This window comes from Podarcis melisellensis (genome assembly GCF_964234715.1).
Source record: "Podarcis melisellensis genome assembly, chromosome: 7".
Classification (NCBI taxonomy): Eukaryota; Metazoa; Chordata; class Lepidosauria; order Squamata; family Lacertidae; genus Podarcis; species Podarcis melisellensis.
The window spans coordinates 26,263,661-26,279,896 of record NC_138539.1 but is presented as its reverse complement, the minus strand read 5'-3'; the positions used below and the strand labels follow the sequence as shown (position 1 = coordinate 26,279,896).

At 39.5% G+C, this 16,236-nt stretch overlaps 1 protein-coding gene across 8 annotated transcripts in view; it reads right to left on the bottom strand.

Moving 5' to 3' along the window:
- The window catches only part of RUNX1T1 (RUNX1 partner transcriptional co-repressor 1), a 147,099-nt gene that overhangs the window by 50,673 nt on the left and 80,190 nt on the right, over positions 1-16,236 (bottom strand). For all 8 annotated transcript variants that reach the window (XM_081919756.1, XM_081919758.1, XM_081919752.1 and 5 more), the window contains 3 exons: positions 6,452-6,589; positions 3,704-3,945; positions 2,455-2,544 (listed from right to left, as the gene is read on the bottom strand). In XM_081919756.1, the coding sequence (XP_081775882.1) occupies positions 2,455-2,544; positions 3,704-3,945; positions 6,452-6,589 (470 nt within the window). The remainder of the gene's footprint in view (positions 1-2,454; positions 2,545-3,703; positions 3,946-6,451; positions 6,590-16,236) is intronic.

The window sequence follows — 16,236 nt, the reverse complement described above, 5'->3', positions numbered from 1 at the left end:
GCATTAGCTATAAAGAATTAAGAATATCAAAAGTAGGTAAGTGTGCGATCCTGTAAAGGTCCACTAAAATGTAAATCCCACTGAGCAAATGGGCTTTACACCCAAGAAACTGGACATAGGATTGCAGCCAAAGTAAGAAAGAATGAATTTCACTGTTTAAGCAATCTAGAGATTCACCTAATTGTACCAGGTATTCTTTAATGGGGATTGTCGCTGACAAAAAAGCAGGTCAGAATTCTTACTATTTTTCACTGGTATTCCACCATGTGTACTCCATGGAGGATAAAAATTGCATCTACATTGAGCCGTAACTAATTAAATTGAGCTAAACTAAGCTAAATTACTGTTCTACAGGGAGGGAGGGGCAACTCAGTCTATCTACAATCTGCCACTTTTACAACTGTTCACTCATCAATCTATCTCATTTCTCCATTAATCTGAGATTATTATTATTATTTTAAACACATGGAAATTTATACTTAAAACCTATTTTTAAACAATTTATCTCTCAAGATATGAATTTTGAAATAAGCATTTAAAAATGAATTTTGATATATTTTTGAGCCACGAACTGCATTGGAAGATTTGAGAAGCATGAAAGCCGATGGGTAACATTGTGAATTACAGAGCACATAAATTTGCAACAGAATTTATAAAAATTGAATTCCTCAAGCGAATTCCTATCTACAGATTCTAATGACTGACAACCTGGCCTCACCTGTTCAAGTGATACTAGAATGATGAATGAATTTGTTAAGTTTTGGTTACTCCAACTTTAGTAGTGGAGAAGAACTACATTATTTGTTTTCTGGTTTCCACTAGTTCTCTAATGGATATAGATGACAATCTAACGGTCTCTACCAGTGAAGGGAGCTCAGGCTTAAATCCACTGTAATTTACAAATCCATATCCGTTTGTATTGACCACTTTTCTTGGATGAAAGAAGTGTTCTTCCATTTAGGTATATATTGGAGGGAAGGGAGGGTAGTTGACAGGCTCACGGATAAAATAGACCACCTACTGATATCAAATACCAGAGTCAACAGTAATGACAATCATTTTGGAGTACACCCCTATCCTTGACTTATGGCCAAAGCAGGGGTAGCCAATGTGGCAGCTTCTGGATGTTGTGGATTAGAACTCCTGCCATCCCTAAGCATTAGCCATGCTAGGATGGGGCTGATGGCAGCAGGAGTCCCAAAAAATCCAGAGGGCATAATGCTGGCTGCCCTGGCTAAAAATATGAAGATACGATTGCTACAAAGTTCAGTTGTACTGACAGAGCCCAAAGATATGTCAACATTGTGGATTTACACCACTGTCCCACCACGGTTGTGCTACTGTAACTACAAACTTGGTGTGAAACTGTTAATGTACAGTGGCAAAAATGGACATATTTGGGGAGGGGTCAAATCTGCAACAACACTAAACTGACTGGGCTAATAACAAAAGAAGAATGACATGCTACTCATCCCCTCAGAACCCTGATGAGCACTCGGATTCAAGTTTCCAGATACAAATACCCAATGGGAACCTCAACTTCCCTGCTAAAACTGGGGGTACAAATAAAAGACAAATACAGCATGGAGGAGACCAGGATCAGATGTGGGGTTTATTGTGTTAGTTTTACTGGTGCTAATGCTAGCACTTCTGTCCCGATTTCTCCTGATTTCTAACATTTCTTTTACGCTGCAGTACATGCTGCATTATGGAACTTTGGCACTTTGATGGCTATACCGCCATGTCATGCTAAATTTCAGACAGCAAGAAAGAACTGTATGCTGGGATACCACCCCAAATTCTGTCACGTGAAATTACAGGGCAAAACTACTGTGATTGTCAACTGTGTTGCAAATGGATTCCAGCCCCCTGGAAATAATTAACATTGAAATTAGCACTGAACTTTCTCTAGATTCCACAGGACTTCCAAAAGTGGCTTTTCCACCATGTAATAGTTCACATAAAATGCAGAAATCAACAGGTAAGGAAACATCAGGAGGACAGAATAAAGTGCCATCGGAATGCAGTCTACATCTCAAAGCATAAACCTACCCCCATCAAATTGGCTCAACTTGTCTCCCATGCATCCTATATTTGCTAAAGACTTTTCCACCCTTCAATACAGGAAACATTTGTTGTGCAGAAAAGGGATTCTGCACCCCTGAACTTCCAAATCTTCCACCATGTACCAAGGGAAGTCAGTGTTGGATTATAAATGAATAGTACAAAGTACTGTGTATAAATTAGGGAGCTGATAGATTCCATGACTAGTTAGCAGTGGAAGAAAATAAAATAGTTACTCTGGCAGAGTCTCACCTGCTTACACTAAGAAAGGGAGCCCTTAAATGGTAGATTCATCTTCCTCGCTCTTAAAAAGCAAAACTGTAACATACATCTGTGACCTAGCAACAATATGGTTTAAAACAGTTTCCAGACCAATGGTCTGTGCAATACCTTCAAAAATGGGATGACAAAAGGTCGCAGTGGGAAGTTAGTAGCTTCTTGTAGTTTGGAATGAAATTCTTCAATTGTCAAAGTAGAATTCTGTTGAATGGGGAAAGAAAAGAAAAAAAGATCTGACTCAATAAGATGAATAACAGAAATGTTTGGCAACAGAGATTAGGCCTAAAGTACTTTCCACACAGTAACTTTCTTAATTGCTGTATGTTACTGCTGAATAACATTCATATTGTATAAACAACATTCAGTTACACAATATAGGAAGCATCAACCCTGTATCTGTTATAGTGAACAGCTGCTTTGCCACCATATCTTTTCCACTGCCATTGTACACTACACTATCTGTCCAAGTTTTAAGATTATACCAGGGTCCAAGATATTTGAGTAGTTTACTCTGAGGACAATGTCTAACTGGCAATCAGTTTTGTGCCTCACACATAAGGAACAGAATAGGAAAAAGACATCTGGAAAAAGGAATAAGTGACCAAAGGTTCTGCATGCTCACAAAGGAAGCTGCCTTACATCAAGCCAAACACTGACTGGCAACAGTACCAAAGATCCATCTAGTCCCAGGATAGGAAACCTGCAGATCTCCAGATATTGTTGCTAAGGGGAGAAAACACCCAAAAGCAGTCCAAGAAGGACTGAGCACGCTTAGTGGGCACCAGGTGTATGTGTGTGGGAAATGGAAAAAGTGAGAGTAGAGAGGGAGGGAATGGAGTATGCTGGAAAGGGGCTGAGTGGCTCTCTGAACAGGAGCATTCTGCACTGTAACATTTTTGTTTCACGTTCTACTTTTGTAATTAATAACCTGTTGATGATTCTATCCTTTCACAACAATTGCTAATTCTCCTCTAGAGCCATCCAAGCTAGCGATCACCATCACATTATGTGCCAGTAAATGCTAAATCGGAACAAACAGCAAGTTCTGGGGGGTTGCCAAGAGCGTTAAAGTGCAGGTTTTCATGGAGAAAGTAATGGAGCCGAAAGAAAAGTGCCCAGACATGGATCAGAGAAGCACAGGGCCCATACCTAGAAAGCACTGATGAAAACTAGTGTGGATGAGACCATAGCTGAGACTGTAAACACTTCCCAGCAGCCTTGGAAGGAGGCTGGGATGGGAAGTGAAATGAGTAAATGTAACACAAAACCCTTTTCCGACTATATAGATAAATAGGAGAACTTCCAAATACACGTCTGGAAAGACAAATAAAAATTAAAGCTGCTGTCATTATTTGCTTACCACAAGTCCTAGCACGAGGGTACGCACTCTCTCCCCAATCTCTGGTGAAATGTCATTGCCAAACTGCTGTAAGGTTGTGAGAAATCTCTTCAGTTTGCTAAGCTGTCTAGCTCCGCAAGCTGGTGGCAACTGCTGATTAGCCAAGGACGATGAGGAGGAAGATGATGGGCCGTTACTAAAGCCATTAGGTGGAGAAGGAGCCCCGTTTAGTGCTGTTGGTGAATGGCTTGTGCCATTGGTTACTAAAAAGGGAGGGGAAAGAAAAGAAATGAAATATTTTAATTTACTTTTCTGTAACAGAATATATCTGAAGGCAGGCTTCAATGCAAACGTCTGATGATGTGACAGTAGCTTCTTGCATACTGAACATTTCCTAGGTCAATGCCATAACCATTTTAGGTCCAGAGGAGGTATTGAGTACAGAAGAAGAGCCTGATGCATCAGACCAATGGCTTCTCTAGTCCAGCACCCTGTTCTCAGAGTGGCCAAATAGATGCCTGTGATCCCACCTGAGAGCAGGACCTGAGTGCAATTGCAGTCTCTCCCACTGTGATTCCCAGTAACAGGTGTCCAGAAGCATACTGTGCCTGACCACGGAGGCAAAGAGTTCAGAGCCTTATCCTCCAGATCTTCTAGAGCCATCCAAGTATTGTTACCTCCTATCTGCCTAACTTGTCCCCCTGCTTTAAAAAAAAGAAAAAAACTAGCATAAATTTATTTATTAATTAAACTTGTATACTACTTCACCTGAAGATCACAGGGCGGTTCCCAACACCTACTTTTTTCTGCATATTTTAACACAGAATTTTTCATTGTGGTTCTGGAATGAACATTTAAATTTTCAAATTAGCAGAATTTTAGAGTAAGTGTTGGGCTGAGCTGAATTTTTTGTTTTTTTGTTTTTTGGTACCAATAATTACTGTTGTATGTCTTCTTGTGGGTTTGAAAAGGACAGGAGAAGAACTCTGCGCACGCCCCCCCCCCAAATAAAGTCCGTTTCAAATATTGGACCCATTCCCTTTTTACATTCTGTCTCAAGTTTTCATGACAAAAACTGAAAAGGCAACATTGCCTTTCTTGAGATTTTGAATGGCATTGGCTTTCTGGATCACAAGCTCCTTAAGGGAACAGCTATCTTATTATATATAGCCCTGAGCCAAAAAAATTCCTAGTTGAGCTAGTGATGATAATGGCTCTAGGAATGAACAGCTGGCTCTGGTGCAGGCTACCTTACCTGCTGTTCTGGCAACAAAACTTTACAGTGTTTAAATGATTACCTCTTTGTTTAGGATAAAGTGGGCAGGTATTGTCTGATAGCAGAAGTGCAATACGTTATCTGTATAAGCACACTGGTGCTACTTTTAACTAAATATTCCAAGAGCAGAGATAAAACAGATAGCTGTAAACAGTGCAACCACCATGTGCCACAGACTAGCACAGAAGTGGTTAACTTAGAGCACTCCAGTTATGAGACTATAACTCTCAGCATCCCTGGCCATTGGCTAAGCTGGCTCAGGATGACAGGTGTTGAAGTCCAACACTTGGGGAGGGCAAAGGTTAGTCACCTCTGGACTGGCACAATAGAACAAAAGTGCTACGTGATAAGCACTGTCATCATATGGCTATAGGACAGAAGTTCCCAACACTGCGCCCTTCAGATGTTTTAAACCAGAATTCCCACCAACCCTGACTTCACAGGGTGGTAGTCAAAAAATACGGTGAGAACATGAGATTAGGATGGCTGAGGCAGGAGCTACCTCTATTAGGAATTCAGCCATCTCTTGGCTTCCCTAGATGGCAGTAAGAATATGTTCCCATGATAATAAAATAAGACAACCCAGTTCTAAACCTGGAAGTGACAAGGTTGGTTAGCGAGAGATGGGATGGGTGTATCTGTCAATTTCACGTTCTCCCTGCTTTTAATTTTTTACATCTTAAATTCCGTTCTCTACATCAGCTTGTGATGTTTTCAAAGCACTCATGAAAATTAATCAGCATTTTAGTGGAAACGTCCAGTAGTATACAAATTTTGTATGCCTTTTTGCCTACATGCACATTTTTGTGAAGCAGATTTTCCCTAATATAACACATCTCTCTGTGTCTGTTTCATTAAAAATATGCATTTTAATGCATACTTTACCTTGTGTGCATTATTTGTTTGCAGAACTGCACTGGGAAATTTGGAGAAGTGAAGATTGCAAGGGATGGCTGTATTTTGGTTCACACGCCATTTCAGAATGTTCAAATTGGTTATGTGAACTGAACCCATCCTGTCGCAATTTCAGAAGACTCCCGAAATAACATGCACAGGTTGATTTCCTCAGCAGGGGGGATGGGAGAGTGTACGATTAGATAAGCCAAGAAGACAAAAGGTGAGGACCACCCCAGCGTACCTTTGATTAGTATGGGTTTAAAAGGATGAGCAACCTTGTCTTCTCATTCATAAGAAACACATATCATGCAACTATCAAAAAATAATAATAACATATTCCTGAACAAAGTTCTCTGTAATTCTCACCAACAGAAAAAAGGCTTGAACTTTAACTACAGGGGGCAAGAAAGCAACACTTGCTATTTCAAAGTATTCATAAACCTATGAATGTGACTCAGCCTCATATATCTCTATACGAATAATATATTACTGCTCATATACATGTGTTAATTATACGTGTGTATGACAGATTTCTTCATCATGGCATGCAGCAATAATTCTGACATAAAGAATATAGGAAATAAAAGTATAATTACACGTTGTGGGTGTGAAAGAGCTGGTTCTTGGGGCTCCTTGGGTAGTGGGAGGAGGTGGCATTGTTGGGGGCGTCAGCCTGGATTGCGTCTTCACATCCACAGGTGAGTCTGGCATTGTGGAATGCTTCTCAATGCGATCTAAAACACACATAACATTTTGCTTAATTTTCCTCCCCTCCTCCAGGTAGCAAATCATTCGAACCAAGTCTTCAGCACAAAACCAGGAAAGCAAATAACACATTTTTTTCAGTGTCTCAAACTATGCTAAAACTGCTTCAAGACTGAGTAACGTTTTTAGTCAAGTTAAGTTTTTGAGACCACTTAAGCCCTAGAACGCAGAAAGGAGAGCCTCATTTATAACAGGGTTATAATATAGAATCTTCTGCTCTCCTTTCTGGCAGAGTTCGGGCATGATTTTGCATGAAGTGCTGGTGCTGGAATAAGGAAACGTCATTTGAATGCTGTTATAACATTAAGAAGTATGGGAAAGATGGAGAAATGCATGATCAAATTTATATGTGTGTTTATGTATTATATAAAATTTATACATCACTTAATTGTATTAAAAAAAACCCCTCAAAGTTGTTTTACAAAGAAGATAAAACAATAAAACTATCACTAAGAAAAAACTAACAACAATAATTTAAGACAGAAAGTTGAAATAACAATAGACTAAAACCCGATTAAGAGTCGCATTGATTTTCTAAACATCTGGGTAGGCTTAGCTAAACAAAAATGTTTTTCGTTATTCAATATGTTTGTAACTCTTCCTTCTTCAGACCTGAACTATCAACCAAAAGAGCAAATAAAAACTACAGCATTTAAAACCACAAGTCCTTAAAAACTGCAAAGCAAGTTTTATTCAGCAATAAAACTACCAGCCTATGAATACTTGGGCAAACAGACAAGTTTTTACTTGGTGTCCAAACAAGAGTTTGCACCAAGCGTAACTCTAAGGGGAGGTTGTTGCACAAGTAAGGTCCCCCCCAGAGAGAAGGCCCTTTCCTGCATCACTGTATATTGTACATTTCTCAGCAGTGAAATAAAAAATAGACTTTGGATTGTATTCATTGGTGGGCTCTGTCCTAGCAGAACGCACTTCTAATCATGCAGAGTGGATCATCTGATGTTTGCTGTTCCCACCTACTCACTAGGGCAGGCTTCCTCAAACTCGGCCCTCCAGATGTTTTTGGCCTACAACTCCCATGATCCCTCGCTAGCAGGACCAGTGCTCAGGGATGATGGGAATTGTAGTCGAAAACATCTGGAGGGCCGAGTTTGAGGAAGCCTGCACTAGGGCTTTCCACTAGTGCAAAGACAACATTACATGCAACTCACAGTTTCATCCTGTGCCTTTGCCCAGACACATGTTGTCCCAACAAACCAGTGGCAGACTTCCAAGTTAATGGGTTTAGGACTGGGATGTAAGCCTGCTGACTGCTTGGTTAAATATTCCTGGCTCTGTTTCCCCATTAGCTGTCCGCAAAAAACTCCATAAATTATATAAAGGATACTTTGGGGGATATATCTATGTTAATTGTTCTGAAAAGACAGTTCTTTTCTAACAACAAATAGTACTAGAAGCATCTGTCCCAATTTGTGATTATTGTAAGTCAAATTGGACAATCTTATTTGTATTCCTATATGTAATGAGGCAGTCAGCAGCATAACATTTGCACAGGTTGTTTGCCTGTAAAATCCAGTGCACATAACCTGAAATAATGCAGCTGATATTCTGAATATTATCTGAGAACTGTATACCTAATATGGACCTAAGCATGTTGGATTTGCTGGGTGTTTTGTGGTCTAAGGGGTGAGAAGGATGCGATTTCATTCCTTCACCACGTTTGAGGAACAATTTGAGAAAAGATTTTCAACTCTGGGCCTGTGTTAAATTTTCACACCATCCTGTGCCATTTGAAGTCTTGGTAGAAAAGAAGGGCCAAGTGTCACAAAACACATGTCAAACAAAGTTATCTACATGAACAGAACAGAAAATTAAATTATCATATTGCGCTCAAACTTTAACAGGCTATTTATTCATACAAGCGGTTTGGTGAACTTTTTTAAACAGACCAGTAAGGCAAATATATTTGAGCTTTTATGAAAACAAACATTTATTGATACAAAAACTTTATACCATGCCTCCTCTACAGTCATTTTTCTTTATGGTTTCACATTCATCTCATTTACATTCCAATAAACATTTGTATCTACCATTCCTCAGCTGTGCTATCCCTTTGGCAGTATGATATACAAATAAATTTATGTAAAATGTTACAACACTGAATTTTTATGTGTGTGTGTGTGTGTGTGTGTGTGTGTGTATATATATATATATATATATATATATATATATATATGCAGGTTTTGGTGTCCTCGGGTGTCTTCCCGTGTAAAAGTTGGGGTGTCTAGGCGACGTTTCGCCTAGACACCCCAACTTTTACACGGGAAGACACCCGAGGACACCAAAACCTGCATTCCTGTACCCGTGAAAATCTACGAAAGCAAATATATATATATATATATATATATATATATATATATATATATAACCTAAATAAGGAAACTGACAATAAAAATAAATGAATCAGATACCGAAAGTTTAAGTAAATATAGGCAGTTCAGTTTGATCAACAATAATACTTATGAATAATACTTATGTTTGAATGGAGGGAGGGAGGAAAAGAGAGAAATAAGCCCTTGGGATTTCTGAAACACAAATGGGTGAGAAACACAATGCACAGTTCTGGGCCTGTCCTCTTGTGCAAGTCTCACTGAAATTATTGGGGCTTGTGTGATAACATCATCCTGGTAGAATTTGTAAATTCTAAGAAGTTGAATGAACTGCAGTAAACTGCCCCATTACCACTGCAATTTCAATTCAAAATGTTCTACAAAGACAATCATGCTAATTGTTCAGAGTTCTTAAGGCAGAGATTCTTGTAACTGGGAGGGCAGAAGATGGGAACCGTAATTTCATTATCATACCCTCACAGCAGTGCTTATGAATCTAGATATAGGAAATTCAGCACTTGCAGTCTGTGGGACAAAGAGTTACGGCGTCTGCAAACATGGGTGAAGATGAGTGTTGTAAACTGAACAAACAAAGACGAACCGCTTGGCTTATGCTGCTGTCACATATTTAACAAGCAAGGACAACAAATTCAAAGGAGCAGGGGAAAGAGCAGGAAAATGTTAATTGTTTCTCGCACTCACCTCCACCAACCTCAGCAACAAGGAAATAAATAGCATTCAGCTTATGTTGCAACAGAGGAAGAGATATGGAGAGATATACAGGTTCTCCTAAATAAAGGCAAATATTTCTGCCATGCCAAGAAAGGAGAGAGTAAGAGAGACTTGCCAGAGCTGGCCAGGAGATAACATTGGCAACTGCTGGCCCATCTGGTTTTCATTCTGCTAACACTCAAGCTGAAGTGTTGGGGAATGTATTCCAGGTATATAGATCTGAAAACATGTGTAAGCATGGATGTGAGCAGAGAGGGAGCATTATATGGAGGAGAGAAAGAGAGTCATACTCTGCTAAGGTCTGTTGCTCAGGAAAAGGAAGAACAGTGTATCCCCCAGTTCAGCTCTTAATAACTTAAACAGCAACTCCCTTCCTTCACACATACACTTGATCACATTTTACTTCCCATTTTAGAGTTAGCTGATAAATGGGTTGACACCAGGACAAGGAACAGGGTCAAGAGAGAGAGAAAGGGACCTTGGGAAGCCTTCAAGGTCAAGGTCATAAATAGTTCACATTCTGTTACATTAATAGATGCTGTGATCTATACTAATTTTGCATATTATTTATCCCATTTTTCATTTGTTAATAACTTTGTTCTTGTAAACTCATCATCCTTTAAAAGTTATTTTTAATTACCAATTATGTATTAATTAAGAGTATTTTCAATAATGTCTACATATCTGCTTAGAATTTGTTTTTTGTTGGAACTGGGAGTCACCAGGACTCATAGTGGCTTCAAACAAATCCTTCAGAGAGTTAAAAACCCATAAAGGTACCAACAATAGTTTTTGTGTCACTGATTTCTTTCCAGTGTTTGAAACTTGCAGAACTGAGTTAATGACCAGCACTGATGCCAACAAAGAAAACCTTCACTCTTGGTTCTGTGAACTGGATTTTAACACAATTTTCAAAAGCTGCATTGTTCCCCATTACTATGTGCACTGCACTAGGACAGAAAACCAGATCTGCAGTATCTCAACAATAGAAACCTCAAGTATAATGCCAATGACAAGCACAGAAACACTGGGAAATGTTATGTCATTCAAAAAGTCTCCCTGAACCATGATTTCATTTTGCCTTGGATGAGAGGAATATCACCTGGCAAGAACCAAATTTCAGAATACAAGTGTGAAAATTACAGTGGTACCTCGGGTTAAGAACTTAATTCATTCTGGAGGTCCATTCTTAACCTGAAACTGTTCTTAACCTGAAGCACCACTTTAGTGGGGCCTCCTGCTGCCGCCACGCGATTTCTGTTCTCATCGTGAAACAAAGTTCTTAACCTGAGGTACTATTTCTGGGTTAGTGGAGTCTGTAACGTGAAGTGTCTGCAACCTGAAGCTTCTGTAACTCGAGGTACCACTGTATAATTAGAGTTATGAGTGGACTGAAAACAGAGAAAGTAGAAGAGTAAAGAAGGCTAGAGAAGCTACAGATGTGTAAGGCATATGTAGTATTATTCTTTATGTCCACAAAGATGGTTCCATGATCAAGGATCTATGAATTGGCTGTGTCCTTCCTTCTCACAGACATTGCCATCCTGGGCTCCAGCCACAAGAACCTGGAACAATATCTGGGCTATCACTATCAACAACTCAGGGTGGATAAGTAAACTGGACACTGGGACTTAAATTATGTCAGTAAGCATGCTGTGATAGGCTACCACAGTGGTCTGACCTGGATTAAAGCAGAGTCCAAAATGTCAACCAATACCACTGGGTCCAAGGTCTACTCCCTGCAATCATCTCTTGTTCTTCTTCTTCTTTGGCGATCACTCATTGCCGAGTAAGATTGTCTTCCATGAAAACAGTCTTAATAGTGAGTCTATAAGTCACTGTGGAGGCCAATTCTGGATCCACACGTCCTTCCACAGTGGAGACACAGGTTTCAGGTAATAGGCTCCAGCAAATCTTAAGCACGTGGCACAAAAACCAGCCCTCCCAACCCAGAGTTCAACCACAGTGTATCGCCTTTTTGCTCAAGTTCTTTTTGGCTTTATGACCTTTAGAGTAATGTGTGCTGCATTTGAAGACTAAGAAAAACGTGAACCTCTTCAAACAGGGTTTAAACCCAACAGCTTCTCAAAATTCAAGGAGGAAAAAGAGCTGCCTGGAACTCATTCTCCTCCGTTCTCCACAATCAATTCATGATGAGGGTAGATGGTGAAATAACAGGCCCAACTCAGCCTATGCACATGTAACCTTCTGGTAACAGGAGAGTCTTAAGATAAATTCGTAAAATATGTTTCGAGCCTGCAAACATCTCCTCCATTTGTTTTGCATTATATTTTAAAAATGAAATATACATTCTTGATTCTCTTTTGGCGGCAAAGGGCTAGAAGCTGTGATTTAATCACAGAAGCATTTTGCCCCACTCTAAATTAAAGAATGCTGTAAAACCAACTTTAAATTATGACGTTTCTTCTGTGGATTGTTTTCGTTTCTGACACTGAGCTGTTCTTTGTCATACATTCGGTTCTTATTATGGGAATTATTTTTAACTCTGTAGTTAACTTTTAGGTGAACTGTGATATGTACAGCAAGTGTTTCCAACCTTATAAAAAATAAATATGGAGACAGAGAACGACCACTAAGAAAAACATGTCCATGACAGAGGAAAGCGGTGTGGAGAAAAGCTTTTATAGTCAGAAGCATTTAGTTCACTTCCTGTATCTTAATGGTTTAATCCATTTTTAAACAAGATGGCCTTTCATATATGGTAAAATTTCAGATTACATGGAAAGCATCCAATTTGAGTGCATCAAGAAAGGCTGTTGCAGGGAACAAAATATGGAATATGTAAATATGCAAGTGATGCCTTTTCAATGGCCAATTCAATGTCAAGCAGTTCTGCAAGTGGTGTGTTTTCAATTTCCTTTTTAAAATAAAAAACGTAGGATATAATAAGCAGTGGCATTTACTTTACTGTTAGCTAGCATAAAGAGTTCCAGATGTATGTCCAGGCATAAAAGATTCTTTAAAAATATTCTTCATTGTTTATGAGTAGTGTTCTTCTGGTAACCCAGGGAAAAATCAGTAGGGTACTTCTAAAGCTTGCTGAATGTATTCATTTTGGTTTTCCTGCCATCTTGTTTCCTTTGGAATGTAGTCCAAAGGAACTAACAACATTTTCAATATGCCTATGTGTTACCATATTATTTGGTTTGTTATTAACTTGTTGTGATAGAGTAAATATACCAGTAAGACAGTAAGATAGGGATATACTAGTTGGGAGATCATATAGCATGATTATATATGAAGAAATGGGATGAGGGAATTAAAACACACACACACACACTAAGAGATTAAGCATCTTGTAAAATTGTTGTAAGATTTAATTATCAGTACATAATAACTGAATTATTTATTAAAATAATTAATGAACTTCATCCACACATCATGGTGTACTTCATAAAAAGTGACAAGATCGGGTGGTATAGGCAAAACCACACAGAACTCTAAAATTAACTTTGACGATTTCCAGGGTAGGGGACTACTTCCGTACAATCTATGGATATAATTTTCTGGGGACATGGGAAAAACAAAATGATTAACATTTAAAATATAAATTAATGGCTACACTACCCAAAATTACGACAACACAGCTTCAATTTGATAAGGTTTTCAACAAAATATTCCCTTTTCTTCAGGCCTTTGGCTTTTAATTATCTTTGTAAATTGATTTCAGGGCTTATTGTTATTATTATTTTACTATCAAGTGGTATATACATTTTATGAAATACATTTATGAAATAGAATCTCTCACTTCATGCACAAAAAAATGTTAGGAATCCTTGTGAGAGGGTGGGTTGGACCCCAAAATATTAACAAATGTGAAGTATCCAACAGTAAGTCACATTGACAGGATTGGATGTGATTAATGGGAATGATTTTCCTTGAATCACAGATGCTCTACTCTATACCTCAAACTTCTTTGAAAGTCTCCTCAGTTTCAAAAGTAGTATGTCTAGGCGTGTGTCAGTATGTCTGCTGTTTGAGAAACCTCAGGAACAAAGCTGTCCTGGCCATGGGGAACTCATTGCATGGATGCTAAGATCTCACCCATGTATCTGTATCACCTTAGTAGCTGAAACAATCAGGACTTCCCCTCTCAAAAATGTGCAGCTTTCCTTGTGTAAGTGAGCAAAAAGATGAAGAAAACAAAAGACAGTAAGAAGAAGAAGAGTTTGGATTTGATATCCCGCTTTATCACTACCCAAAAGAGTCTCAAAGCGGCTAACATTCTCCTTTCCCTTCCTCCCCCACAACAAACATTCTATGAGGTGGCTGAGAGACTTCAGAGAAGTGTGACTAGCCCAAGGTCACCCAGCAGCTGCACGTGGAGAAGCGGAGATGCGAACCCGGTTCCTCAGATTACAAGACTACCACTCTTAACCACTACACCACACTGCCCAATATAACAGTTGACATGATCTTCAATGCAAAATGCACTAAACTTTCTGCAACATGACCCAACCTCTTCGCCAGGACATCTCACCAGCTTTGTAGCATTGTTATCTCATTCTTTTTCAATGCAAGAAGAATTGGTCACTTAATCATCTGCGCCACATAATCAGCTATTGTTCAGAATAAATAAAAATCCATCCAGTTTGCTTACTTTCTTTCAGTTTCTGCTAATAACAGTTTTCAAGACTTAACCAGGCCTCATTGTTAAGCATATCTTTCAGAGGCCGAAAATACAGCCTAAATTAATGAAAAGGGATTTTTGTTACAACAGTCATCAATACCAATCAAAACTGCATACCATTACAAGGCAATCTGCCCCAAAAACTGGCTCGAGAATTTTAACTTGATGGAAAGGGAAGGGGGAAAATATGTATGGAGAATGAGAACATATTTGTGTTTTCAAAATGAAATGACAGCCTGACCTATGAGTAATGTTTTTCAGATGAATTTTGTGTGTCCGTGTTCCTCTATGTAAAAATCCCAGCATTTCAGGATACAATTTGAAATATGAAGATATTTTGCAATTTAACCATGTGCCGCTGGGGAAAATTACAGACCATTACAGTGATGAACAATGACTTCTTTAAAATTCCTTGCCTGACATCCCTCAGCTCATCTGCATAGAAAAAGCAAAGAACCCCACATAGATTGTACACAACCAGACCTTCTAATAAGAATGGAAAGCTGCTATGGGCTTCAATTATGGGCGCAAACTACCACTGTTCTATCTTTGCGCATCTCCATATATACTTCTGGAAGTTAAAAAAAGTTGATTTTTGGAGCAGATGTGCAATAAGAACTGTAGTGATGAATGACCCTATGCTTTTTCTCTCTCAGTGCCATAGGGTCACCAGTTCGAGATCCATCACCAACTCCAATTAGAGAAGCCTGCAGCACACTTTGACCCCTATGGGCCTAGGGTAAAGGGTAGATAGTATCGTATTTACTTGTGTCTAATGCGCCATCGAATCTAATGCACACCTCAATTTTCAGGCATTTGCTGGCAAATGTAAATGTGCCATTGAATCTAATATGCACCTTAATTTTTGCAATGTGGTCTAAACCACTGAGCCTTGGGCTTGCCGATCAAAAGGTTGGCAGTTCAAATCCCTGTGACGGGGTGAGCTCCTGTTGCTCGGTCCCAGCTCCTGCCAACCTAGCAGTTCGAAAGCATGCCAAAAAGGGCAAGTCGATTAATAGGTACTGCTCCGGCGGGAAAGTAGACAGCGTTTCCATGCACTGCTCTGGTGTTGGTGTTCTGTTGCACCAGAAGCGGCTTAGTCGTGCTGGCCACATGACCTGGAAAAACTGTCTGTGGGGCGGACAAATGCCGGCTCCCTTGGCCTATAAAGCGAGATGAGCGCCAGAAGCCCAGAGCCATTCATGAGTGGACTTAACTGACCTTTACCTTTAATCTGGCAAAAAAAGGTGAGCATTAGATTTGAGTCAATACAGTAATTTACAACCAATATCAGAACAACAAAACAGCAGCATGGAACAGCAGACCCCCCCCCCCAATGGCCTTATTTTCCAGCTGAGGAAATTTATACAAGCTGCCCTAGTTTCCGATTTGATCCTGGAATGTCCCACTTTTACTTAGGACATCCTTTTTTTTCATCAGAGAAAGGTTAGAGGGTATAGAGTTATCTGACCCACAAGCCATCTGAAGGCAGCCCTGTACAGGGAAGTTTTTTTTTTAAAAATGGCTAATTATGTTTTTATATATGTTGGAAGCTGCCCAGTCAGATAGTTTTAAATAATAAAATTATTACTATTATTATGGGATAGGATGTTGTCAGGGGCTGGGCAGAGGAGGAGTGTTGGAAACCGCCTCCCCATCCTGACCCTTCCAAGGAGGAGGAAGAGGAAGAGGAAGACAGGGGTTTGCGGGAAGTCACAGCTCAGAGGCAGATGAGGGGAAAAGTTGGGATATAATGGGAGAGAAGGAGCAGGCAGAGCTGGAGCAGCTGCTGGCTGACACATTGTCACTAGAAAGCATTCCAGACCCACCATCTCCCAGAACCCGGCAAGCCTTAAAAGTAGGAGAGCAAAGAGCTCAAAGACAG